At 42.9% G+C, this 24933-nt stretch overlaps 1 protein-coding gene across 3 annotated transcripts in view; it reads right to left on the reverse strand.

Annotated features, from left to right (window-relative positions):
* Nucleotides 1-1331: 1331 nt before the first annotated feature.
* Nucleotides 1332-24933, reverse strand: part of RALA (RAS like proto-oncogene A) — a 75751-nt gene continuing 52149 nt past the window's right edge. For all 3 annotated transcript variants that reach the window (XM_036108959.2, XM_078059986.1, XM_036108960.2), the window contains 4 exons: nucleotides 16752-16904; nucleotides 14256-14464; nucleotides 9252-9426; nucleotides 1332-3337 (listed from right to left, as the gene is read on the reverse strand). In XM_036108959.2, coding sequence (XP_035964852.1) covers nucleotides 3215-3337; nucleotides 9252-9426; nucleotides 14256-14464; nucleotides 16752-16865 — 621 coding nt within the window. In that variant the 5' untranslated portion in view covers nucleotides 16866-16904 and the 3' untranslated portion in view covers nucleotides 1332-3214. The remainder of the gene's footprint in view (nucleotides 3338-9251; nucleotides 9427-14255; nucleotides 14465-16751; nucleotides 16905-24933) is intronic.

Here is a 24933-nt window from a genome sequence, read left to right on the forward strand (position 1 = left end):
AAAGGCATGAAGACCTCTATTGACATGCCACTCTTGACTTCCAAAGTAATTTGCTGAAGGAGACATCACACTGGATTCAATCAAAAGGATTGTTTTGAAAACCTTGTGGGAACTTTTGGTAAATGTTTTGATGGTTTTACTCTAAAGGTGGTAATATAAGGTTGCCAAATATTAAGTTTTACGTCCTTGTCGCACAATTCTGAGACATGACATTCTGATTTAGTTTAAGACTGTAACTTAATCTAACCTTTGTTTGGTTATGTAATATTTAACAGCATACCCTACATTGGTGTTAAAAATAGGTCCATGGGCTCAGTCGGTCAAGTGTCCGACTCTTGGTTTCGGCTCAGGTCATGATCTCAGGGTCGTGGGATTGAGCCCGGAGTTGGGCTCCACGCTCAGCGGGGAGTCTGCTTCTCTCCCTCTGCGCCCCCCATCCCCGCACATGCACGCTCACTCTCTCCCCCAAAATAAAATCTTTTTAAAAATGGGTTCAGTGAGGTTAAAACTATGCCGATTATAACTCAAACGTGCTCATTCTGGCGCTGTTCATGAATTAAGTAAGAAATTAAAATCAACTGGATTTTGAAAAAGTAGTGCTCAGTCAAAATCGGGCCAGATTGTTTCTAACCCACAGGCTGTTTGACAGTTAATACGCCACCATTTCCCACCAGACATCCGATGTGAGGGAGAATGAATGGTCTGAGGCTTGATGAGATGGTAGCAGGGTGGTGACTCCTGCCACAATTTGGAAATTAAATGATCTGTGGGGATCATTCTGATCAGAATATGAGTATAAAGCCATCCCCTAGTCATTCTGGACTTCAGTAGTATTCTAAAAGTACTGCACACAGTGTGACTTTCATGACCACATACGGGTATCTTCCTTGCAATTGTGCACATGCGATTCTCCCCCGTCTGAGCCCGGGCTGCCGCCGAGCACCGATGCTAATCATCTGGGGAATCTGGCGTTACCCAAAAGAAAGCCCTACACTGAGAGCAAAGGAGATTTAGCGTTATTTTTTTTTTTTTTAAGGTTTTATTTATTTGACAGAGAGAGAAAGCACACAAGCAGGGGGAGCGACAGGCAGAGGCAGAGGGAGAAGCTGGCTTCCCGCTGAGCAGGGAGCCCGACGTGGGGCTCGATCCCAGGACCCTGGGATCATGACCTGAGCTGAAGGCAGACGCTTAACTGACTGAGCCCCCCAGGTGCCCGGGAATTTAGCTGTTTTAAAATCTCCTGTAAAGATGCCCAGGTTGGTAAGTCTGAATGTTACGTGTTATATATATATATATATATATATAGTAAACATCAAGTAACACCACAAGCATTTAAAAAAAGGAAGTTTATTGGTCTTTAAATGGCTCAAATTGCAAATAAACCAATCGGGTAGTGGCATCAGCCTGACATGTGATGCATCCTTGTCAGTTTGCTTCATAGCACCTCAGTACCCAGGAGAGGAAAGGTCTAAAGCAAAGTCACAATGTTAGTGGTTAGGACCCCTGGTTAAATAAGACTGCAATGAGTACACATGGAGATCGCTGGGCCCGCGGGGCCGGTGTTACATTGGTAACTTTGATTCTGCACATGGCATAGCCTATGAAAAATATGAAATGAAAGATGTACATCTCAAACCCTTTAAGGACAAATATTTAACATGACAAGTCAGATGTAATACCTAAAGAGCGGAGTTCCTAAAAAGCCTATTTTTGTTCACTTTACGTACACACCTGTTACCTGGAATGCCTGAACACATCTTTGACTTGTTGAAATTAGGACTGAGCAAAAAAGAAAGACAAACTTTGTTGCATCAACTGTCTTAGCCCCAGTCCGAAGAAGAGAAGAAAAATCTGGGCAGCGGTGTATTTCCCGTTGAATTTACGTTCCCCAATAGCACGCTAGAATTCTTCCAGTGGGCGCACCACCCAACGGTGACACAAGCCCATGTGTGGCCTGCATTTACCAAACAGGCTTTCTGCACGACCCTCGGGGTCGACTGCCCGGTGTTAGCGTCAGGAAAATGTGGCTCTGGTGTTCTGCTGATGAATGCGGACTAGAGAGACTCCTGAAAACTCTCCCAGAGCCAAGCTGTCACCTCCTGAGCATAGACTGAGAAATTAACAGGAGGCCAGCACGCCCGCCTTCCCCAAGTGTCCCAGCGCACAATGCAGCAGCAGTAATGACCTTTCTCCTGTGCCCTGGTCCAGAGAAACCAACAGCTTAACACATGCTCACCGCTTGCAGAAAGGGATTTCCAGGGACTGGCATCTTAGAGAAAAAGAGGGATCACTGAAACGTGACTGTGCTGAACCCTCACGGTCTAAAATTATCTTACAAGTATATGCTGGCCCTTCATTGCAAACTACCTTACAGTTAATTAAAAGTAATCAAGCTGCTCTGGACCCTTGCGTTCAAGAACCAGAGTATGGCACACATTTTACATTTGGACAGACTCCTAGCAGATGCTTATGTTTTATGAACCTTCTACACAAAAGTTGTACTCCGTACCAGGCAAATATGCTCTCCTCAACAGGACACACGGGGCGACGGGCCCACGGCACCAGTGAGGACACACCCAGAATGATGTCACCGGGCATTTTTCGGTTTCTAAATTAAGGCATATTCAAAAATTTCCATGTCCAAGTTCACACCACTTTTCCACATGAATCACCAGGTAACCGATGCAGGTTCACAGATGAATTACTCTCAATTTAACTATACGCAACAATCATGCCAATCACTTTTCTTCTATATTTTGCATAACAATGGTTAAAAAAAGTGGTACAGTTTAACTACCATGTTCACAATTGTCATTTTTCAAGGCAGTAGAAGACCAAGACATTTTAAAATGATATAAAATTTAAGCTTTATAATAAACCAGAGGAAGTAGCCTTTCCTCCCATCCCCCCACCCCGTCTCAGCTCTAACAGTTCCAGAAAGACTGCCCTCGAAACACAAGCCGACACGCTACATTCAGGACCGCGATAAATGTAGGCAATTACGAAAGAAGTTGAACTGTGCTTCTCGGCGAAGCCACATTGATTTCTTTTTTAAGTGAATTTGACTTTCAGTGCAGTTCCAATTCATGCTTTTAGTGATACATAACAATTTCCAAATCGTTAAAGTAATTTCAGTCAATTGAGCCTTCGATGGCAATGCTTATAAATTATATTTATTAGTATGGTCAAGATAAGAAAGGAGTTTGGGCTTTGATTATAAAATGCAGCATCTTTCTCTGATTCTCTTGGCTAAACTTTTCCTCTTCTTTTTTCCATTCTTTTCTTTGCTGTCTTCCATCTTTCTGGCTCGAATTTCCCTCATCAGATCAAAAAATACCTAGAAAGAAGAAAACAGGGTAAATAAAGCCAACAGATAATATGAGGTTGGTACTTCTTGGAACCACAGCAGTAAGCCTTGGGAATTAACTAAGAATAACTACTTAAGACCTCTTGTTTGGGGAGTAGAGGGAGGAGACAGCACAAAACCAGTCTCCTTCTCCAAGTATACTGGGAAATTTTCTGAGTTACACTTTTCGGTAAAATTGGTCACATCACATAACCTAATCTTCCCATCCCAATTTTCAAGATAAAGAAGACAAGAGCACTACAAATGATGACAGTTCCAAAGTTACAACTCAATGGATTCCATTTATACAATTAATGAATGTATTTCACCAATTCATATTTAAAGGTAATTAATTTATGTTTAATAAAATTTGTATTTAATAACTTGTTTTCCTTCAGCTCCATTTTTAGAAACAAAGCTGAGGAAAATGAGTGCTTCCTTTATCGTTTTGATACCAGGTACTAAGAAAACAATTTTCTTTGTTGCAACATAGCTGAGATTTTATCAGTTCTGTCTGATGTCTAGAAACTGGCAAATGAGAGCTGTTAGCATAATAATTTAAAAATGACTAGTGTAACAACTCAAAAGTTAAGTATCACTAACAAATGTCTGAGGGCAGACAGACAAGGGTCTAGAAGGACATGGGCTCACACCGTACACAAAGAGTTATGAGTATGTGGATGATGACTGGATGAATAACTTTCATGGTCTGTACTCTAAAATTCTGAATTAAAAAAATTCAGTTATTACTTCTGTTTTATCTCTTTTTCTCGTAAGCATGAAGTAAGAAGTGACACCACACCGATTTATTAAGAACTCAACGGAAAACAAAGATTTCAAAAATTCTAGTTAGCTTGTGCATTGTGACTGTTGTAAGTAAACAAATGTATGTTATGTAATGGCCGGTGTGCTTCTAGCTCTCTAAAGGAAAGGCTAACTGAAAAAGCGAGGTGCTGGAAAGCGTAGGTAGAGAGCTACCTGCAGGAGTTATGTGGATTTGCCTGCATCTGAAACAGAAACGATGAAATGATAAACCAAACACTACTATCATTTTCGGGATGAAGGGAACAGGGGACATGGAACAGTGAGGCATGTCTGAATATGCTTCATTATACAACTTCTACTTTGTCAACTAACTGTTCTACATATTAAAAAATGAAATTAAACACAAAAAAGCAGCTGCCAAAGACTGAAAATCAAACTAAAACAAATTAAGACGAACTACACACAGAGTTGGTGACATAATTATACAGAGGAAAGAACTCAAGAGACTTTCAAACACAGCATACGGAATATACATCTCAGAATAGAAGCTAAGAATAAAAATAAAAACAAAACCTCAACAAATAAAAAACAAAACAAGACCAATCTTAAACCTCACTTTGTAATTTAGCTGTTAATAGGAACAGGGCACAATCTTATATATACGTTGCAGGATAGGATAAGAGAGCAAGCATGCTAATGTAGGTTAGCCCTCAGTGTAAGAGAGAAGGTACAAAGTCAGAGACGCAGAAAATCCTGAAGGCTAAAACTGAATTAGAAGTAACAGTATGCTCTCATGATCTGTTTTCTTTAATAATACACATTTCCCAGCACTTCACTGAAAGGCCCTGAAACAATGACGTTAACAATGGTGAGCGCATTCGTCCTCAGGCTATGGCTGCTAAATACCATTCCTCCCAAGGGAACCAGTGTTCCTTAGATAAACGGCTGATTCCTGATCTGGAGCAAGAAACAAAAAGTCAGACAGAAAGCAAGGAAGCTATTTAAAAAAAAAAAAAGGGCAAGTGATTAGAGACTAATGGCTTAAGTCAAATGGACACAGGACCAACAAAGGGGTGCGAATGGTTAGAACAGGGAAAAAACGAAGCAAAGAAAACCCGCAGAGAATGCAGGAGACTGAAACACACAGTGACGCAGACCCCAGGGGTCTCTGCCTCACTTGCTGCACCTTGGCTTCCCTGGGGTGATTTCGGAATGCCTTTGGCCTTCGAGCCCACAGCTGGCCAGCCGAGGCAGGAAGCTTCCAAACCAGCTACGTGTAACGTCAGAGGGCTCCCCTGAAGCTTTCTGATGCAGATGCATCACTATGGAATGAACTTTGGATAAAAAAAAATTTTTTTTTTTTAAAGTAGGCTCCATGCCCAGCATGGAGGCCAACGTGGGGCTTGATCTCACGACCCTGAGATCCTGACCTGAGCAGAAATCAAGAGCTGGACTCTCACCCGACTGCGCCACCCAGGCGCCCGTTATAAAATTTAAAAAGCAAACTACAGAAATGCATGATCTACATACACAGAAATACTATATATATGTAGTATATAAATGCACTATATATACTGTAAAAATCCTATTTATACAGGGAAAACACAAGCAAACACAAGCCTTCCCTTAGACTATATACTGGTCTTTAAATGCAGATAAACGTCTGGAAGGACACACCTGCGTTACCACTGTTACCTCACAGGAAGGGGAGTGGAGTGGAATCTGGGTGAAGAGTGATTCCCTTTCTCTCCTTACTACGAATTTTTCTTTACACAATAAGCATGTGTTCATGTTTTTAATGAAAAAAAAATTAAAAATACAGTACATTTCTACTAAAATTCTTTTCCCGACATAAAATTGGCTCTCTTCATGTAAGAAATCATACTCTCCTTTTTGACATCCATCTACTTGCTCAACCTCTTTCCATTCCTCCAAGACGTTCCTTAGAAATTAGGAGCAACCTTGGAGTTACGCTTTAGAGAGTCAGAGCGTTTAGCCAGAAGGCCACTAACAAGGTCATGAGATGAACCTGGCACCCAGTGAGTCCGCAAGCAGGTTTGCCTCTGGGTGACTCCTCTGTGACAGACGTGGCCTCTGAGACCGGTGAGGCCCCGGCTCGACCACTCAGGTGGTCAGGAAGCTTTTCACAGGGTGGATTCAAAATCTGCCTCTTTGAAACTTCATTCCATAGTCTATTGGGAATCCAAGAGGACACGGCATGAGCCCTTAATGTCTTGTAGGGGAGCTAGGATTTGTTTTCTGTGACAAAACAAGACACTTCCCAATATAATAGAAGGAGACAATGTTAACACTCACGAGCCCAGAAAAACCTGTAGCAGGCTCCCACAGTGGGTGACGCACACCCCGGGGGGAACCACAGGTACTCCAACCACCGTGTGGAGTAGAAGAGCGAGAGGACGTGGGCCCCAGAGTCGGCCACGCCCAGAGCCAGCAGCTGCCATCACAGGCCTTTTGAACTTGACTCCGGCACGTCATCGCTCCACAGCTCAGTCTCCTCATCTAAAAAGCGAGCATGAGAAGAGCACCTCTGCCTTACGGGGTTAAAGATGCACGCCTCGTGCTGGCCACCGTGCCTGTGTCTTATCAACCCTACTGAGTACGAGCTCTTTCAACTATGCACATGATTTCCTCAGCAAGAAACCACATAGCACCTAATTCTAGAAACTGAATAGCTGCTGCGAGTTACTTGTATTTAGCCACGGAGGTATTTTATCCGGCATGTGCCCTCTTCAGGGGGTAGCAGTACATGCAATCACAGTATTCAGTATGAACCTGGACCTTGGTTTACAAGCCACCACACTGCATCTAATTTTGCTTTGGAGAGGTGACCACTGGCTACAGACTACACTCTCCAAAACCGGCCACAGCAATACTCCCTCTGTGTTCTTCTAGTGTCTTGCCACTCTCCATCAAGAGCTGGAGTCCATTCCCCTTCCTGTTGACCCGGGGGGGAGAGGGGGGCGGACTTCGGGCCTCCTTCCTTCGGGCAAGAGAACAAACCGGAAATAATGCCGCGTAAACTCCCGTGGCTGGGTCAGAGAAGGTGACGTGGTTCCTGCCTGGTTCTTCTTCTCTTGTGACGCTGGCCCTTGGCACCCACCCCACCTCCCTGCTGGAAGAAAGCCTCAAGTAGGGCACCTGGAACAGGTCACATGGCGAGGAACCGAGGTGTCCCTGGACAACAGCCAGCATCCACTGGCTGAACCAGACACGTGTCAACGGTCTTTAGAAGCTGAGCCGAGAGGCTGCCAGTTCCCAGACCTGAAGCTTTTCAGCGGAGGCACCAGACACTGTGGAGCAGGGACAAGCCATCTCCCCTGTGAGCTGTCCAGATGCTCGGCCCAGAGATTCCATGAGCATAATAAATGGTTGTTTTCACCCGTAAGTTTTGGGGGTACAGTTTCTTACGCAGCCAGAGTAACTAAAATAGCCCTATACCTTGACCTTTCCTCCTTTGACAATACACGCATAGGGCAAAAAAATTCATGCGAGCAGATGACACCACAGGGATCGCTGGGACGACAGCTTCATGGCTTGGTTGCTTCCTGTTCGCCTCCTCTCCCCATTCCCCTCAGTTCAAATAGGTTTTAACAGAGTGTGTTCTACCTGCTCAAGACATCAATTAGGAGGAACCCCAATACACACACAACGCTAATATTCAATGTTGCCTCTCAAAACTCCAAACACACTGAACTTTAAGACATATTTTCATTAGTAGTTTAAATACATTTGCCATAGCTTTAGAGAAAACCAGTATACTGAGTAGAAATCCTGTAACACTCATTTTGTACAGGTATCTTGGGCCTATAGGAATCTGACCACGTGACAAAAAAACCTAATCGGCTTAAGACAGTATAATGACATTGTCTTAAGACCTACAGTAAATGAACAGAACGAATCTCTAATTTTTCTTTTTTTTAAGAATCTCTAATTTTTTTTTAGCCTAATGATTCCTGGATCAGCGTTATAAATCTACAGGCAACAAGCAGACCAGTTCACTAACACTTGAGGCCACCTAGGAGCAGTGTTACTTGAAGTGTGCGGTCCCCTGGGCCATAGTCCGTACCACCAGGCAGTTTACTGGAAATGCAAATTCTCAAGTTCCACCCACAGCAAATGAGTCAAAATCTCTGGGGGTCAGACCCAGGAATCCGTTTTTATGAAGTTTCACAGACGATTCTGCCAGTTAGAGTTTGCGAGGCACTCGGCAGAGCTGAGACGCTTGATGGCTGGAAAAGGCCCTACATGGGGCGTTCAAGGAGCCCGTGCCTCGGCCCAGGGGGCAGTTTTCCTGAACACTGAAGATGTAGGTCTCCAGCAGCAGGATGAAATAATGCACCTGGGCTGGCTCCTAGAAAGGAGGCAAGGGTGTTCCTCACCTGGACTCAGGAAAGGGCCACCTGAGCAAAGGGGGGACATACAGAAGAGGGCAGAGGGACAAACAGGTTGAGGGTGGGGAGTGTAAGTGTAGTAAAAAATTCCAAAGCCCTCTCGTCTGGGGCTCCTTTGTCTTGGGAGCGAACCTACATGGGGCTGGGCAGGTGTCAGCTCAGGGGACCTAACACCCTGCCTTCTAAATTACCCAGCCCAGTGGCACCTGGGTGGCTCAGATGGTTAAGCGTCTGCCTTCAGCTCGGGTCATGATCCCAGGGTCCTGGGATCGAGCCCCGCATCAGGCTCCTGGCTCAGCGAGGAGCCTGTTTCTCCCTCTCCCTCTGCCTCTCTCCCTGCTCATGCTTTCTCTCTCTCTCTCTGTATCTCTGTGTCTCAAATGAATAAATAAATAAAAAAATCTAAAAAAAAAAAAATAAATAAATTACCCAGCCCATCAGGATAAGTAAAAAGAAAAATTTAAAAAGGGGAGGGATTCAGGTCAGAAATCCTGTCAGTGCTAGAAAAAAAGTGGTGTCTCGTATTTCAATGTCTCTTGCGAACCTGAGGACAAGGTGAAGTAAGAAATTCCGAACATGTTGTACTTGAGCGTTCAGGGCGGATAACAATCAGCACATATTAAATCACTGTTCGAAAGTTGCACAAATCTCTAGACACAATGGAGCGGAGTTAGAGCGAATCAACGTATTGTTAACACGATGTAGCTGTAAGAAGGGCCGCCCTTTACCTTGTCAACATTAGCTCGAGTTTTAGCAGATGTTTCCACATAGTTAACATTCCACTGGTCGGCTCTGGTTTTTGCCTCTTCTACAGAAACCTGCCTTTTATCTTCTAAATCTGATTTGTTACCAACCAGCAGAAATGGAACATTCTCATCTTCTTTTACTCTTAAAATCTGCTCCCTGGATGAGAGGAAATGAGAAAGAAATATTAATATTACCCCCATGTGTTAGACCAACAAAATAACAAATACCATCTGCAACGAGCATTTATTTACATGTTTCTTTACAGCAACAATGAGCTCATTCGTTGCATGGTGGGACATGAGCAGCACGACCTCCTCATTCTATCATCAATCACTTGTGTTACATACTCACTTTTCCGATGAAGGAACAATACACCAGAGAAGACAATATAAATATGGCAGTAGAGGAACAAAATGGAAGTGCAACTTCCTCCAAATGCTTTTTAAAAATAAACTTTTATGAGAAGGGTGGTTTGAGATTTGCAGAGAAGTTGTGAAGACAGTACAGAGTTCCCGTACTCTCTGGACCCAGTTTCCCCTACTGGTAACATCTTACGCTAGTGTATGCGTTTACCACAACTAACGAGCCAATCCTGATACATCATTAACTGAAGTCCAAATTTTATTTCGATATTCTTAGTGTTTACCTAATGTCCTTCTCCTGTTCCAGGATCCCATCCAGGATCCCACATGACATTTAGTCATCAGCTCTCCTTAGACTCCATGTGGCTCTGACAGTTCCCAGATTTTCCTTGTTTTTGATGACCCTGACAGTTCTGAGACTTGCTGGTCAGCTCATTTGTAGAACATCTCTCAACCGGGATTGTCTGATGTTTTTCTTGTGATTAAACTGGGGTCATGAGATTTGGGGAGGAAGACCACAGAGGGAGAGAGCACCATTCTTATTCTTACTCATATCCTTATTACCTTGTATCGATGGTCCCACTAAATGTTTTTAAAAGCCCCACAAGGGCCAGATATCTCTTGAGTATAGATTTTATGTTTAGAGAGAAGTTATAGGCCGTCACCAGTTTTAAAGGTATCATGGCTCTCTGTCCCTCCTAGTCACGTGACTCTGAGCAAAGTACTTTGCCTCGGTCTCCTCGTGTATAAAATGGGGCTAACAACAGAACCTTCCTTACCCGGTTGCCAGCAGGATGAAATGTAAAGTGCTTAGAACTGAGCCTGGCACAGAGTAAATGCTCAACACATGTTAGCTGTTCTTAACGATTACCAGTACTCTACTGGAGAAAGAGGTTTTCTTCTAAAATCAACATTCTCTACCTTACCAATGCCTCTCCTTTGAAATGAAGAGATGCTGAAACTACAGAAACAGTATTTTAGACTAAGAGAAAATGAGAAAATTAAAGGGGTGATTAGAATGACAGGTCAGCAGAGGACACTGATTTTGCAGGGATCTCTCGTGATGTTTGAGATGGAATATGGATCTTCACCCAGGCTTAATCTCAGATTTGTCTATTTTGTGCTTCTTAGACAGCGTCGCCTGAATACCACTGCCACCTCCATCACCGCTAGCAATTTACTGAGCATCCCCAGTGGGCCACGGGCTTTCAATGCCGCGCACTGCACGCATTATGTCACGCACCACCGGGAAAAACCGCTGCTAGTTACAACTGTAAGATGTCCCACTACAAGACACGGCCCTGATTTTAAGAGATGATAAAATGCAAAAAATGTGTGTCTTAGAATCTGTGAAATTCCCTAGCACCTTGTTCATGCTCAGAGCAGTGCCTGGTGCGTGGTGAGCACTGTGTGAGTATTGGGCAGGGTTATGTTTAGTATTCATTCACCTGATGACCGATGTTGTCGTAAACATTCTAACAGACTCAGTGTTTGCCGGCAGCTCTCTGCACCCGAATTCCCAGTTTTCTAGCAGGAATAGATTATGGACCACACAGTCACCTCCATCTTTCGCTGATTCTCTCTCTCCCTTTCTCCCTTCCCTTTTAGGAAGGAACAAGGTCAGTGGGGCACAGTAACTGGGGGACACGTGCTGAGCTGTACAGGACTGGAGGGCTGTGATGTTTCCCACCACGCACATGACCTCTTGCAAAGAGCATGTCAACACTCACCATTACTATTACATTTCTGATGTGCTTGTGAAGGGAATATGGGCCAGTCCTTATCTTTGTCCAGTGCCGGTAACAACAAATGCGCTGGTGCCTTCTTAACCAGTTTCCTTTGTGATCAACAGCCTCGACTAAGATGTTAACAACAACGGGCTTACCACTTGATCTCACTAACCACCAGAGACGGACTCTGGTTTTTGTGACTCTGGTACTTCTGGTCATATGTATATACAGTCATTAGTTTCTTAGTAAAACACCTACTAAGCTACTCTGAGTCAGGTGCTTCAGGAAGACCAATACTGAAAATGCAGTGAGAGCATTAATGAATGCTATCAGAAACGAGGCGAGGCCATGGAAAGCCTGGACTTACTGGGCTCAGGGGTGAGAGGACAATATTCATGAGAGTTAATTAGTTGGTTTGAATAAGCTACTTTCCTGGATGTCAGAGAAAGGCAATGCTATGTCTACAATCTTCAGACACATTTTACTTAATGTGACGCCCCCTTTAAATAGAGTGTTAGAGGCTGTTATAGAATTTAGAACAGGAAAGTACCTTCACAAACTGGTCCAATTTCTTTTTGACATAAGAAAAGTGAGAACCAAAAAAAAAAACGAGCGTTTTCTAACACTTCTATTAAACGTTTGTTTACTAAGCATGCCCTGTATGATACGTGCCAGGGACCGGGCCGAATATGGGTACTAGGGATACTCAGATGGTAACAAGTGGGTCCTGCTCTCAAGAGTTCTCCCCTCGTCAGGGAAAACACCTGCAAACCGAGCAGGTTCTGGGAGTGTGGTAAGTATGCCGGAGGCGCTGTTGCAAGCACCCTGTGTGTGCAGATGAGGAAACGGTGGGCTGCCCTGGAGACGGGAGGCCCAGGAAGGCTCCAGAGAGGAGCCGCCACTGTGGGTTAGACCATGTGGAGCGCAACCATTCAGATGGCCTCAAAAATGCTTTCCTGTTGCCGCTGAGTCACTGGGACTATTTTTATTTATGGGAAGGCAACACGTCGGAGGTACGGAGGTACGACAGAAGAGCAGTGAATGATTCACTTCTTCTCTGTCACAGCAGTAGCCCAAGATTCTCACTCCTGGCGTAAAAATACTTTATTCCCTTGAGATACCACTTTGGCTTTGGCAAACTCTGGTGACAACATTTATCCCCTTACCTAGAACAGGACTTGCTATATAACAAGCACTCAAGTATTTGCTGAATGAGTGAATGAGCACTGACATTTATATAACTTGCAACATGCCTCCCAAGATTATAAGTTCCCAGGGCCTGCACCCTTTGCACTTTATCACATACAAAACTCCTTCCTTAGAGAAACCAATAAAGTTAATTTTACAAATAAATCTGCATTTCAATTACTTATTTATTTGAGAGAAAGAGTGAGCAGGAGCAGGGGGAGGGGCAGAGGGAGAGGCAGAACCCCTGCTGAGCAGGGAGCCTGTCGCGGGGCTCGATCCCAGGACACTGGGGTCACGGCCTGAGTTGAAGGCAGATGCTTAACTGACCTGAGCCACCCAGGTGCCCCATACATCTGCATTTTGAAAGTTTCTCAATGACATTTTTTTTTTGCAAAGAATGCTCTCTTAAATTCCTTTAAGTTCTTGAGACTTTCAAGTGGACATGAAAAGGAAGCTTTATATAAGCCCAGGTTCAGTTTTTGCTCAACCACCGGAAAACTTCTTTCCTCATCAGTGGAAATCCTTCTTATCCAGGCTCACCTATCTCATGAAGGCCTCTCAGCTTCTCTCCTCTCCAGGATCCCGGCAATGATCACTGCCCACGTCTCTTACTTTGTCACTACCTTGCTCTTGGTTTCATGCCTTTTTCAACTAGGCTGTGTGAATCTTGAAAATAGAGGATACACGACATGTTTCTTTTGCGTCCCTCATACCAAGGCAAACTTGCAACACAAAAATAAAAAAATGTAATTAAAGAATACTTCTGGGGGTGCCTGGGTGGCTCAGTGGGTTGAGTGTCTGACTGTTGGTTTCAGCTCAGGTCGTGACCCCAGTGGGATCAAGCCCCGCATCTGGCTCCGTGCTCAGTGCGGAGTCTGCTTGGGATTCTCTTTCTCCCTCTCCCCGCTCACACTCTCTCTCTAAAATAAATAAATAAAAAATATATATTTTTAAAGAATACTTTTGGGTGCCTGGGTGGCTCAGTCGTTGGGCGTCTGCCTTTGGCCTGGGTCATGATCCCAGGGTCCTGGGATCGAGCCCTGCATTGGGCTCCCTGCTCAGTGGGGAGCCTGCTTCTCCCTCTCCCACTCCCCCTGCTTGTGTTCCTGCTCTCGCTATCTCTGTCAAATAAATAAATAAAATATTAAAAAAAAAAACAATACTTTTGATTATGCATGTAGTATCTGAGACTACTCAAGAACTTATTTATGCCATATCTCTCTTAGAACCTCTCTCTCCTTCACCAACCACGCCCCTGCAAACCAAATGGATGAGATTTTGATGAAGCAAATAGTAAATAAGATATAAGAAATAGATAACAGAACCTTGTGTGCCAATCTAAAGTGTTATTATTTCTATTAAAACAATCAGCGTGTGCTGCCGGGCATGTGTGTCGTGGGGGGAGGGCGACGTGCCTGCGGAGCCTTACGGAGGCGCCGTAACACCGGTGACTCACAGAGACAGATCTAAAATCTGGGGCAGAGCTCCACGAGGTGAGCCAAGTGTCAAGTATTACGGTAGCAGTAGGAGTATACTCCAAAGAGAAACACTTGAGTAGCGGGTATTGAGGCTGTCACAGTGGGAATAAACACAATCACACACAGAGTGAGAGACTAACGAGGAGCCAGCTCCAGCTGTCCGCTTGTTTCGGGGGAAGACATCGCTGTGCGGGATGTCAGTGCAAAGGCCTCCGTCCCCATCATACCTGAAGTCGGCCGTGGCTGCAAAGGATTCCATTTCTGTGATAGAGAAGACACAGAGGAAACCCTCCCCGCTCCGAAAGTAGTTGTCTCTAATTGCGGCATAATCCTCCTGCCCAGCTGTATCCAAGATATCGATCTGCACTTCCTCCCCATCCAGCACTACCTTCTTCCGATAGCTGTCTGCTTTGGTAGGCTCATAGTCCTCCACAAACTGGAAAAGATGAAATACAGATTCACAGGAAGTTGCCAAAACAGTACAGAGAGCTCCCATGCACTCTGCTTCCGTGTTCCCCAGTGGTAAACACAATATTAATTTACATTTTCATTTTAGGTAATTCGGTGGCTTCTACTTTTGCAAAAAGCAAGGGATGAATGATTAAGTTTAGATGGTTTACAGCTTGAAAACTGTGCCTTTTTCTTCCTGCAAAAATGATTATACATCTACTTAATCAAATATATAAAAACACCTTTCAATGTGACTCTAAATATAAATTTTCATGCCAGAATTGTGGAAATAACTTGAAAGTGAGTCAATATTGAGGTAAGCATTGAAAGTTGCTGTGAAATCTTTTCTAAAATGAACCAAGTCAATAAAGTGGCCTATACTACTCAGCAGAACAGCAAATCACGAACTTTGAGATCTCTCTCTAAATGTCTGACTTTTTAAATAATACAATTAAACAACTTTACATTCCCACATCTATCTTCAACTCTGTAAATCTCATCTTGGTATTTTTGATCAGTGTATCATTGTTAGCATGTGTGTATGTAGATACACATACTTTTGCAGGTTTTTTTTTTATTAGTTCCTAAAAATATTTTCATTATCTGATACTTTCTTATTTATTTGCTCATGTCTATATCCCCCTATGAGAATATAACCCCTGGGAGTAGGGACCTTGACTATTCTACTCATCACTGTAGCTCCCAGAGCTTAGAACAGTTCCTGGTACATGGAGGATACTCAATATATAATTATTTAAAAAATGAACACAGTATATTTGTAACTATAAAGGCTACAGAACATTCTGCCATATTTCCATGCTTATTTTTATAAGTATTAAATATTTACGAAGATTTAACAAATACAAATATTCAGATATCACATCAGATACTACTGTGAATATTAATATTGATGAATACTAAGTGAAAGCTTAACCATTCATCAAATGTCAGGTATGTGAATAGTATTACTTTTGACCTCCTCCTTATTGTTAAGAAGGGGCCGGATTTAGTGATTAGTTTGAAAGACTAGCTATTAAAATGAATAGTATGGAAAACAGATTGAACAGATAAATCAGCAAGTTCATTTAAAGAACCATTTCAATCTCTTCTGTTTCCAATTTTTTTTTAAAGATTTTTTATTTATTTATTTGACAGAGAGAGAGACAGCGAGAGAGGGAACACAAGCAGTGGGGAAGTGGGAGAGGGAGAAGCAGGCTTCCCGCCGAGCAGGGAGCCCGATGCGGGGCTCGATCCCAGGATCCTGGGATCACGACCTGAGCCGAAGGCAGACGCCTAACAACTGAGCCACCCAGGTGCCCCTCTTTCCAATTTTTTTGCTATAGTCCCCAGTCAGCGAGACGACTGGCTGGATTTAAGCCATTTGCGCATGTGACAGAAATGCTGATGAGCAGGCAATCGGGTGGTAAGGGTCTGCAGGATTTGTCGTTAGAAGACCAGGCTTCATGCTCCGTTACTCATTGGCGATCACACTCCTCTTGGACAGGCTGAGAAACCTCTCCGAGGTTCTGTTTTCTCATCTGTAAAATGGGGATACTACCATACCAGGATTGTTATGAGGATTAAGTAAAAAAGAGTAATCATAAAATCTTGCTTCTACTGGAAGGAAGAGTTGAGGATAAATGCTTAAGCTGGATTATCAACTCTTAAATCATTTAGGCTTGGTAAGAGTCTTCTGGGGAAAGAATATATTGCTGTATATGGGCTGAGACCTTAACTCTGGGGCAGTAAAGTCTGATATAAATACAGGCACACAAATCTATAGCCTTCTCGTAATTATGTTTTAGGGACACAGCCTTTACCTGTCTAATGGTGAGTGTAGCGCCATGCCAAATACAACGGATTTTTTCACTATTTTTAAATTATTTTATTTTTTTATTATTATTATTATCACAGGACACCTTATTATGTCAACTTCAAGTCTCAATTAGGTACTGTATCTACCGGATCTATTAATTCAAGGTGGGAACCTCCATTAAACACTTAAAACGAAAAAGCCAAAGTTAGATTGCTTTAAGTAGGTACTGTTTCCAGGTTTGTTTTGTTTTTAAAGTATAAAGTTTTTAAGGATCTTAAGTTATTGACTTGTTAAATCAAGATGTGTACAAACATTGGCTCTGAATTTAAAAATGGGAAAAAACGATTACAGTAGCTTTCAATGATTCAGGAATACATCTAAAACAGCACCAAAACGAAGCCACAGAAATCCTCTCTGAAAGCCCAAACTTAGCTATTCATTAAAAATGGGCACTCACCTCATCATACATGAACTGTAGGGTCAAAGCGGACTTGCCCACACCACCACTGCCGACCATGATGACTTTGTGTAGGGCCAAAGAATTCTGACCCTTGGGCTTGTTTGCAGCCATCTTGTGTCACAGAGTTTGCAGCAAAGGAGTAAGAAGAATCTAAAAACGAAGAATGAAAAAATAAGTAATGCCCAGTACATTCTTCTTCAGAATTCCAAGTGTAGGAAAAAGATACGGTGTCCTTGGGCTTCAAGATACTAGTTTTCATTTTCATGAAATCACTGTGGTGATTTTCAACAGATGGCAAATGAAGTATGCTCATTTAGAGGAAGAACCACTTATCAGAGAAGACCATGACAATACAAGTATATGAATCAAGGGCAGGCATTTCTGCTAGAACAGCTCATTTTCAGTAATGAGCTGTGACCCAAAGCAAAAATTTCCCAGTGCAACCACATCCTGACAATAATGGAGTGTTACAGGTATTAGAATATAATCACACAGATTATGAAAACGGGCTAAACAATCACTGTTTTCTTTTTTTTTTTTTAAAGATTTTATTTATTTATTTGACAGAGAGAGAAACAGAGAGAGAGGGAACACAAGCAGGGGGAGTGGGAGGGGGAGAAGCAGGCTTCCCACGGAGCAGAGAGCCCGACATGGGGCTCCATCCCGGACGCTGGGATCATGACCTGAGCCGAAGGCAGACGCTTAACGACTGAGCCACCCAGGCGCCCCACTTTGTTTTCATATTAACCTTTATTGGCAATAATTAAGGAGATGTTTCTTCTAATTCTAGTAAGAAACAACTGACCCGCGCCCCAGCCCCGCAACGAAAAAAGAAAAAAAGAGGTTGCCGACTGAAAGGTTTACTCACTGTCAGTTTATAAATGAAGAAATCTCATCCCGGTAACTTGGCAGCAGAATTATAGATAGAATCCAATACTGTATATCACACCTCCCAAGGGGCATCATGGAGTAGATGGCCGATCTAACTTAAATGGCTGGATGCAGTGTGCCCTCACTCTATTCAGAGCACGCACTTGTGTACTACTTGTATGTGCTCAGGGTGGGAAGACCAGGTTCCTCCAGAAGCTGGAGCGCTGCTCCACACTATGGCACCCAGTACCTGGCCTTAGAAAAAGAGGCCATGAGGTCACAACCAGCAGCATGTGGAGCCCAAGCTAGAAGCCTTTTGTTATTCGAGGTTCAAGGGGCTGGCAGCAGCCTTCCTTCTCAGCATCCTCTGACTGGTTCTGGTCCCGTATGGCTTTCCCAAATTGCAGCTCACAGGACCACACCTCCTCCTGCCTACCTCCCCGTTCCGTCTCCCAGCTAGGCTGCATCAGCCCCCCACTGGCCTCCTTCAGTTCTGCAGGTACTCTTCGGTGCCTCTTGGCCCTCACCATGCAGTAGCCTGCGTCTGGCATACTTATATTCTATTTGGCTAAGACTTCTCAGTTTTGGGGTCTCAGCCTTACCTGAAACTCTCAACCTCAATTAGTTAGGCTCTCCCCTGCCCTGTGCTCTCATGCAACATCTGATGATACTTTCCCTCATAACCATTATTACAGGTTGAAACTGCTTGAATGTGTTAGTTGCTTCTTCCGGGTCTTCTTCCCTAATACACCAGAAACAACTCGAGTGCAGGGAGCCATGCCTACTTGCTTTACTTTATGCTCAACGTGACTAACATGGCTCGGCGAAATCAGCCATTCAGTACAAACGTCCTGAATGAACAAATAAATGTTCTCAGTCTGACAGCCTTGGGGAGTGATTTAGACTGTACTGGTATAAAGCCATTGCTACTAGAGATCCGATCACAAGTCTGGGCAAGGACAGTCCACTGTGGGTCTGTGCCTCACACACTGGCTTACAGGCACTCAAGAGCTGGGCAATTCTCAGGCTGCGCCCAGAGATCACACCCATATGACTATTTGCCCAAACAGAAAAGTCTTTTTTTTTAACAGATTTATTTATTTATTGTACAGAGAAAGAGGGAGAGAGAGCGCGTATGTGTGAGATGGGGGAGGGGCAGAAGGAGAGAATCTTCAAGCAGACACCCTGCTGAGCACAGAGCCCCACAAGGGGCTCGACCTCAGAACCCATGAGGTCATGACCTGAGCTGAAACCAAGAGTCCCACACTTAACCCACTGAGCCACCCAGGCGCCCCCTCAAACAGAAAAGTCTTAAGGAAAAAAAACACAACCACCCATAATCTTACTATCCATTTAACAGCATGAACATGTTATACTTTGAGGGTCCTTTCAATCTGTACGGAGCATAACCTGAGCTGACGCTAGCTATGCCACTGCTGGCCCCGTTCTTATCGTGCATCACAATCATTTTAGCAGAAGCAGCCTGCACTGTGAAGCAGCCGGTAAGGAATCTGTACTTGGAGGCCAGCAATTTGATCAACTCAACCACAAGAATTGAGTCCCTCCTTTTTCCTGGGACCAATCATTAGATTATGAATGACTATCACTGCTCAGAAATAGTGAAAAATAACAGCATTATTTCAGATAAGGAACTAAAAGCCTGAAGTCTTCCCAGCCTAAGCAGTTTATGGAACATGATGTTGCTGGTGTCCCTATGTGAATCAGGAAATGACTTCTCACCATTATGATCCTTACTTGCTGGTAGCTGTAATCACTTCATGACTTCATGTAACTACTGTCTTATTTTTAAAACAGTAAGTATACTCTAAGAGCTGTGTGTGTGTGTGTTTTGAAAGCAAAACATTTAGCAGCAATAGCAACTGGGTTAGAACACTTTTCTTTCCAGAACAATTTAAAATACTGTTTAAGGGGCACCTGGGTGGCTCAGATGGTTAAGCATCTGCCTTCTGCTCAGGTCATGATCTCCAGGTCCTGGGATCGAGCCCCACATCGGACTCCCAGCTCAGCCAGGAGTCTGCTTCTCCCTCTCCTTCTGCCTCTCCCCCGCTTGTGCTTTCTCTGTCTCTCTCCCTCTCAAATGAATAAATAAAATCTTTAAAAAAAAAAAAAAATACTGTTTAAATATTTGTAATATATAATTCAAAATTCACATATTTATTTCATATACATATTTAAATATATAAGGTATTTAAATATTGTAAAATATTGTGATTTAGATATAAAAAAGGCAGATTCCCAAAGATATTTTTCCAAAGTGCAATCGGTCCCTAATAACTATGAGCTGCATATCCCATACGTTCAAGAGGCTATGTAGGACAAGAAGCTTCCGCCGAGGAGACACTCCTCTCTTCCCAGTTCAAAAACTTGGCATTTAGCTCCCAATTCCTAGTCTAGATGTTGTTTTGATGGTAAATAAGCCGAAGCCCCTTCTTACCTAGAACTTAAAACAAACACATACATAAATAAGAAAATTCCATAGCGCTGAGTTCAATAAAGAAGATGAAGGGCATGGGGCTGAAGAGTAGGGGGACAGGCTAGTTTAACCAGGATGGTCAAGGATGACTCCTTTGAAGAGGTAGCATTTGAGCTGAGACCTGAATTTTATGAGAGAACCAGGCAGCTCTGAGGGAAGCGCATTCCAGACGAATGGCAAGTGCAAAGACCTAAAATGGGAGAGTCTGGCATGTTTTAGGGACCAAGCCGAAGTCCTGAGTGGATGGAGCCTTCGGAGCAACAGTGGGGAGAGTAACAGGAGGTGAGACTGAGAGGTAGAAGAGGCCAACTGACAAAAAGCCTTGCAGGCCATGGAAAGGTGTCAGAGTTTAATTTTAATTGTAAGGGAAGCTCCTGGAGAGTTTTTAAGCAAGATAGTGACATAATTGCACTTATACCTTTAAGAAGATTAGCCTGGCTGGTGTGTAGAGAGTGGCTGGGAGAGGTGCAGGAGCGGAGGGCCCAGGAGGCTGTCTCACAGTCCACTTAAGAGAGGGCAGATGCTTGGCCTACGGCAGCTGCAGCCCAAATGGTGATACTACTAGGCCCCCGTAACTAGTACTTGCATAACTATCAATACTATCTATACTGGGGACAACACCGACAAACCTTTACTGAGCACTCACCAGTGCCAGGCACTGCTCAGAGCACCTTACACATACCAATTCAGTTGGGTACCACATGTTATGAATGAACAGTCCTGTGAGAAGTACTATCTTAATTTCATTTGAAAGCTGAGGATCACAGAAGTTGACTCGCTCAAGGCCGAGTCAGGACTCAAACTGAGGCAGCCTGGCTCTCCCAACTGCTATGCTACCTGGCGTACTTCTGGAGAAACAGCTGACGTGGGGGAGATGGCAGGGGGGCGGGGGGAACAAGAGTATCTTCTAAAAGTACTGGATGTGTGGTGGTGCCACCACCGAACATGGAAAAAGACAGGAAGGAATAGGTCTGCGAAAGAAATCCTAAGCTCTGCTCCAGCTGGGAATTGAAAAGGAAACTGGACGTTCTAGTCTGGAATTCAGGAGTGAGGGTAGAGATGGACACAAGATTTGAAGGTTAGTTTACATATGTATTTAAAGATTTTATTTATTTATTTATTTATTTATTTATTTATTTATTTATTTATTTATCTGAGAGAGAAAGCATGCACACGCATGTGGGGGAGGCAGAGGGAGAGGCAGAATCTCAAGCAGACTCCCCAGTGAGTGCGCAGCCTGACGTGGGGCTTGATCTCACCACCCTGAGATCATGACCTGAGCTGAAACCAAGAGTTGGACGCTTAACCAACTGAGCCACCCAGGTGTACCAGTTTACAGATGTATTTAAAGTCACAAATCTGAATGAAGTCACTTGGGGATAAGATGAAGACAGACAGGAAAAGGCAGCAGAGGAGAGATTCCTAAGACAACCCAGCAGTCTCATTCAGAAGTGGCCACTCAGGAGAAAATCCAGTGACTGTATAGTCAGAAGGTGGTTAAATGTCAAATCTGCTGGGAGACTGAGCTGAGATATGACGAGATAAGAGATTTACCGTAAGATATATAAGATAGATAAGATAAGAGATTACCAGATTTGGCAAGATGGAGGTTGCTAATGACCTTGGGAAGAGTCATTTCACCAATGTGGTAGGAACCACAGCCCGGATGGAGTTGGTTGAAGAGAAAACAAGAGGTACAGAAGTGCACTTTTACTCTGAAGATGAAGAAGTGAGGCCATAGATGGACAAATTTATTGTTTGGTTGCTTTTAAAACATTATTAATGGATGTTCATATGACAATCATCTAAAAGAGGCAGAAACACATTACCAAGTGAAAGGATAAAAACCAGATGGTCATCTCAATAGATGCAGGAAAAAACATTTGACAAAGTACAATATCCATTCATGATAAAAATTTTCAACAAAGTAGGTTTAGAGGGAACATATGTCAACATAATAAAGGCCACATGAAAAACCCACGGCTAACATCATATTCAATGGTGAAAAACTGAGAGCTTTTCCTCTAAGATCAAGGATGTCCACTCACCACTTTTATTCAACATAGTACTAGAAATCCTAGCCACAACAATCAGACAAGAAAAAAGGCACCCAAATTAGTAAGGAAGAAGTAAAACTTTCACTATTTGCAGATGACATGATGCGATATAGAGAAAATCCTGCAGACCAACAAAAAACTACTAGAACTGATAAATGAATTTAGTAAAGGTGCAGGATACAAAATTAATATACAGAAATGTGTTGCATTTCTTTTTTTTTTTTTTTTTTAAAGATTTTATTTATTTGACAGAGAGAGAGAGAGAGACAGCTAGAGAGGGAACACAAGCAGGGGGAGTAGGAAAGGGAGAAGCAGGCTTCCCGCCGAGCAGGGAGCCTGATGTGGGCCTCGATCCCAGGACCCTGGGATCATGACCTGAGCCGAAGGCAGACGCTTAACGACTGAGCCACCCAGGCGCCCATGTGTTGCATTTCTATACACTAATGCTGAAGTAGCAGAAAGAAAAATTAAGAGAACAATCCCATTTACAATTGCACCAAGAACAAACAAATATCTAGGAATAAACTTAACCAAAGAGGTGAAAGACCTGTACTCTGAAAACTATGAAACACTGATGAGAGAAATTGAAGATGACACAAATGGAAAGATATTCCATGCTTATGGACTGGAAGAGCCAATATTATTAAAATGTCCATACTACCCAAAGCAATTTACAGATTTAATACCATCTCTATAAAAATACCAACATTTTTCACAGAAGTAGAACAAATAATACTAAAATTTGCATGGAACCACAAAAAACCCTGAGTAGCCAGAGGAGTCTTGAGAAAGAACAAAGCTGGATATTTCAAGATTTACTACAAAGGTGTAGTAATCAAAACAGTATGGCACAAAAACAGACAGACAGATGGAACAGAATAGACAGTTCAGAAATAAACCCATGATTATATGGTCAATTAATCTTCAACAAAGGAGGCAAGAATACGGAAAGGGGAAAAGACAGTCTCTTCAACAAATAGTGCTGGGAAAGCTGGAGAGCTACATGCAAAAGAATGAAACTGGACCACTTTCTTACACCATACATAAAAATAAACTCAAAATGGGGAAAAAAAAAAAAAACACTCAAAATGGATTAAAGACCTAAATGTGAGACCTGAAACTATAAAACTCCTAGGGGCGCCTGGGTGGCTCAGTTGTTAAGCGTCTGCCTTCGGCTCAGGTCGTGGTCCCAGGGTCCTGGGATCGAGCCCCGCATCGGGCTCCCTGCTCCGCGGGAAGCCTGCTTCTCCCTCTCCCATTCCCCCTGCTTGTATTCCCTCTCTCGCTGTGTCTCTCTCTGTCAAATAAATAAATAAAATCTTTAAAAAAAAACAACAACAACAAAAAAAAAAACAAAAAAAACCTATAAAACTCCTAGAAGAAAACAGGCAGTCATCTCTTTCATATCATCTGTAGAAACATTTTTCTAGATGTGTTTCCTCAGGAAAGGGAAACATGGGCAAAAGTAAACTACTGGGATTTGACCTAAATAAAAAGCTTTTGCACAGTAAAAGAAACCAACAAAACAAAATGCAACCTACTGAATGAGAGAAGATATTTGCAAATGATATATCTAATAAGGGGTTAGGAACCAAAACATACAAAGAAGTTATACAACTTAATGCCAAAAAAAATCAAACAATCTGATTAAAAAATGGGCAGAGGACTCGAACATTTTTCCAAAGACGTATAGACAAAGTCGTCAATTGACACATGAAAAGATGCTCATCATCACTAGTTATCAAGGAAACGCAAATCAAAACCACACTGAGGTATCACCTCACACCTGTCAGAATGGCCAAAAGCAAAAACATAAGAAACAAGTATTGGAGAGGATGTGGAGAAAAAGGCACCCTCATTGCATTGTTGGTAAGAATGCAAATTGGCATAGCCACTGTGGAAAACAGCATGGAGGTTCCTCAAAAAATTAAAAATAGAATGACCATATTATCCAGTAATTCCACTAATTGGGAATTTACCCAAAGAGAAGGAAAACACTAATTCAAAAAGATATGCACCCCATGTTTATTGCAGCATTATATATAATAAGCAACATATGAGAGCAAGCCAAGTGTTCACTGACAGATGAATGGATAAAGCAGATGTGCTAAATTGTGTATACAATGGAATATTATTCAGCCATGAAAACAATGAGATCTTGCCATTTGCAACAACACGAAAACACCTAGAGGGTATAATGCTAAGTGAAATAAATCAGTAGGAGAAAGACAAATACCATATAATTTCTCTCATACATGGAATTTAGGAAACAAAAGAGACAAAGAAAAAGAGACAAACAAAAACTCAGATTCTTAAATACAGAGAACAAACTGGTAGCTGCCCAAGGGGAGGTGGGTAGAGGGATGGGTGAATAAACAGAGGGGATTAAGAGTGCACTTACCGAGGCACCTGGGTGGCTCAGTCGGTTAAGCGTCTGACTCTTGATTTTGGCTCAGGTCATAATCTCAGGGTCATGAGATCGAGCCCCGTGTCCAGCTCCGTGCTGGGCGTGGAGCCTGCTTAAGATTCTCTCCCTCTCCCTCTGCCCCTCACCACCAGCCCCCCATACTCTCTCTTAAAAAAAAATGAGTGCACTTATTGTGATGAGCACTGAGTAAAGTATAGAATTGCTGAACCATTATACTGTACACCTGAAACTAACATAACACTATATGTTAATTATACTTCAAAAATAAGTAAATAAAAGAGAAATTAATGATGTAGAAGAGAGGGTGCTTCCAGGGGCAAAGTACCTCTA

This window comes from Halichoerus grypus, chromosome 12 (assembly GCF_964656455.1).
Source record: "Halichoerus grypus chromosome 12, mHalGry1.hap1.1, whole genome shotgun sequence".
Lineage (NCBI taxonomy): Eukaryota > Metazoa > Chordata > Mammalia > Carnivora > Phocidae > Halichoerus > Halichoerus grypus.